The sequence below is a fragment of the Nannospalax galili genome, unplaced genomic scaffold, assembly GCF_000622305.1.
Source record: "Nannospalax galili isolate Female #2095 unplaced genomic scaffold, S.galili_v1.0 scaffold1257, whole genome shotgun sequence".
Classification (NCBI taxonomy): domain Eukaryota; kingdom Metazoa; phylum Chordata; class Mammalia; order Rodentia; family Spalacidae; genus Nannospalax; species Nannospalax galili.
In genome coordinates this window covers 130,900-134,878 of record NW_008339002.1, presented here as the reverse complement: position 1 = coordinate 134,878, position 3,979 = coordinate 130,900, and the positions used below count along the sequence as shown (strand labels likewise).

The following is a 3,979-nucleotide window of genomic DNA, read 5'->3' as shown; positions in this document are numbered from 1 at the left end:
GTGTGTGTGTATGTGTGGTGTGTGGTGTGTGTGTATGTGGTATGTGTGTTGTGTGTGTATGTGTGTTGTGTGTATGTGTGGTGTGTGTATGTGGTGTGTGTGTATGTGTGGTGTGTGTGTGTGGTGTGTATGTGTGATGTGTGTGTGTGGTGTGTGTGGTATGTGTGTGTATGTGTGATGTGTGTATATGTGTGATGTGTGTGTGTGGTGTGTATGTGTGGTGTGTGGTGTGTGTGTATGTGTGGTGTGTGTGTGGTGTGTGTGTATGTGTGGTGTGTATGTGGTGTGTGTGGTGTGTGGTGTGTGTGTATGTGTGGTGTGTATGTGGTGTGTGTGTATGTGTGGTGTGTGGTGTGTGTGTATGTGTGGTGTGTGGTGTGTGTGTATGTGATGTGTGTGGTGTGTGTGTATGTGTGGTGTGTATGTGTGATGTGTGTGTGTGGTGTGTGTGGTATGTGTGATGTGTGTATATGTGTGATGTGTGTGTGTGGTGTGTATGTGATGTGTGTGGTGTGTGTGTATGTGTGGTGTGTGTGGTGTGTATGTCTTTTCATAAAACTACTTCCTGATTCACTTAGAATTTGTACCACTTGTTCTTTATTTTTTTATTTTGTTATTTTATTTTGCATCTTATTTTATTATTATTATTATTTTTTTTGAGACAGGGTCTCACTCTGCAACCCCAGCCGGCCTGGAACTTGCTATGTAGACAGCCTGATCTTGAACTCACAGATATCCACCTGCCTCTGCCTGTCAATCCTGGGATTAAAGGTGTGCACCACCATGCCCTACTCAGCCTTGTTTTTTTAAATGAGCATTATTGCTATGGATTATTCCATAACTGTGGAACATTCCAGAATGTTCTCATTATTACAAAACTCTATAATTTCATTCATGTTTCCACTACATGAGGTTTTGTGAAATGTGCAAACCTTTGGCTGTCCAATTTTCTCCTTTGATTATTTCAATAAAAACTTCAATTGATAAAACCTAACTTTAAATCAATATGCAGTATAAAATTAGTCTTGGGGAAACTTAGTTTGCTATCATTTTATGTAAGTAAATGTATGCAAAATTGTTTTCTCTATAGTATATAAATTCATGTGCAATCAATCTTTAATTGCATTATTCAAACATCTGGATTGACACATTCTGTGGAACAGTTATAAAATTTCAATGAGAAATTTTGCAATTTTCTACCTATTGTTATCGTTCAAAACATAAATTTAGCATTCTTTGTCTTAAACAAAGCATCACCATGTTGACATTGGTGTCAGTGAAGCCAGAGGTCATGCACACGCCCCGACCCCCAGGAAAGAAGAGAGGTAAAGTCCCCCCACTGAAACAGGCCACTTACATTAGTTGCAACAGAGAGGATGGCCATTCCATAGAGAATGTCTTGCCAAACACCTATGCTGTGAGCTTTCGCGGCGACGGGTCTCCTGTACTGAGTGGTAAGCTTCCAGGCATCCACCCGGATCTCCACGATGTTGTTTATGAGGGCAAACAGAGGCGCCAGGGGGAAAGAGGCCACGAACAGTGTGACAAACCCAAACTGGATAACTGGAGAAAGAAAAGGGATTAATCATTACTGCACAGGGAGAGGGGGCGTGTTCGGGCCAGCTAACACAGACGCAAACCTCCCACTCCTACTGCCTGCCCGCTGCCTTGAGGGACAGGGAGACAGATGGCTCGCCAGAAGCACAGCTCGCCCTTCATTGCGGTCTCTTGGAAATCTGCTTGCTGAAGACACTATGCTTCTTTGGTTTCCATAACCTGGTAGGTTTAGGGCTATGACTATCCAGTCTTTACATCTGCACCGACTTTTGCATTTGCCCCGGGGTAGTAACTTTTCTATTTGGTAATCTATGCACTTTGATACCTAATTTATTTTCATGATTCCAGTAGCCAGCATATGTATGTGTGAATACAGATATAAACACACATGTAAACACACACCTATAATTTATATATAGGCAAAGAAAATAGAGCTTGTCAGAATAACATGTTTATTAAGGCTCTGATCTTCTGTGGCCGCTCCACATCTTTCTAAAACAATTTCACCCTCTCTCCTCATTCAGACACAGAGGAGGACTCTGCCTGTCCGGCTGGCTTCTCCCCTCATTTTGGTCGGTTCTTAGCCTTGCTTGGAATAACAGAGCCTCTGCAACGGGCAATTTGGATTTCCCTCTTGTGACAAGCAACAGGAAATATGAGATGATTTCCCACTAAAGGAAAAGAGAGACTCATCTTCAGTCCTCCATTTTCAAATGAATACTGAATGTTTCTGGATTTCAGTTTTTCTCCTAAGGCTGAATCGACCTTGTCATAGTGAGCAAGCAACACAGACCCAGCCCCGCCTGTTCCCTCAGCAGGGGGTGGGGGCGGCATAGAAGCTCCAACTTTCTACTCTCAGATCTTTACCTAGAAATTTGTGACCCCTAGAAAAATCATAAATGTATTTAATTTCAGTATCTTCAGAATAAAAAAACCAAATAAATTAATGTCCATTAATGACAATATAGCACAATTATTTGAAGACTAGAGATGATGTAAGAGAGCTTCCTGCACAAATTAACTCAATAAGCAGATGTTAATCTTGTTATAAAAGACTGATTTAATCTTTCTGATCTCCGGTGCCTGTATGTCTACATCTATTCGAAACTTACACATAACAAAAATTACAGCCTTAGCACTCATAAAGGACTATGAAACTTTATAAGGAGCTGTGTAAAACTGGCATTCCTATTTCTTCATGCAATAATACATAATATCCAACTAACACTATACAATATAAGGTATCTTATGATGTTGGTTTAGATGGAGGGATAAGAAAGGTTCTACATCACACTCACAGATTTTAAGATAAACATATATTATGTATTATAAATTTATCATTAATGGTTTTCAGGTCATGTCCATTGCACCAAGAACTTATGGGCCTTGGCACTAAGTAACATAAACAACCCTCCACAGTTCTACTAAGCCAGGGAGAGTCAGAGTAGAGAGCTCTGCACAGAACACAGTCCTCTGAACAGTCCTAGCATCAGTTCTCTAAAAATTCACTTCAGTGTTTCTTCTCTCTTTAGTCACTGGAACAAAGAAACACTGAATTATTTTATCTATCTATCTATCTATCTATCTATCTATCTATCTATCTATCCATCCATCCATCCACTTACTATTCCTCCAACATCCATCCATCCACCCATCCATCCACCCACCCATCCATCCACCCACCCATCCATCCACCCACCCATCCATCCATCTTTTTTATTCAAGAACATCAAATTTATCACACAGAAAACAGAAATAGCAAGAGATAAAAATCTATTCATTTTATTGAGACTGACTCCATGCATTAGAACAGTGATTTAGAAATACCTGTTTCTAGGTACTCATAGAACAAGCCGAGGGGCCCAAAAACCTGAAGGTCATGATCTTGCTCCCAGCGACTATACAGTTTCTCCGAGTTGGTTTGAGCTTTTCGGCGTCTCCACCAATTGAAAATCAAGCTGTGAGAAAAGACAAAAGTTGATTTTAAATGAAAGAGGTCAGAGATGTAGTGTGTTAACTCTGGAAACTGTCAGAAAGAGAGGCTGAGTAACTTAAGGTATACAACGTAAAGTAAAGTTCAAATGAAAATGCAGTGTTCTTTTCACCACATCCGTACAAATGCATTAAAGGGAAACAGACAAGGCCAGAAAATAACGGTTTATGATAAGTAATCATGAAGATGTAAAGTAAGACCCCCCCCAAAGGCAGAGTCAATATACACCCAAACATATCAAAACGAGTAAACAGCACAATATGAAGTGATGCAGCAATTACAGAGAGAAAAGACCGTCAATAGGCTGGCCGTACTTAACTGAAATGCAATGGGGAATAAGGATGGAGGGGCACATAGAGCTAGGGATTCGGAGACACTGCCAGATGGCATTGGGAGTGGAAGAAAGATGGGGGGGGAGAGAGGGAGAGA

General features: G+C 40.7%; 1 protein-coding gene across 1 annotated transcript in view; it reads right to left on the bottom strand.

The window, feature by feature from the left end:
- Ano5 (anoctamin 5) overlaps nt 1-3,979 on the bottom strand; it is a gene marked incomplete in the record, with an annotated part of 83,656 nt that overhangs the window by 13,749 nt on the left and 65,928 nt on the right. The window contains 2 exon segments of the mRNA XM_008833703.3: nt 1,358-1,563; nt 3,385-3,515. Coding sequence (XP_008831925.2) covers nt 1,358-1,563; nt 3,385-3,515 — 337 coding nt within the window.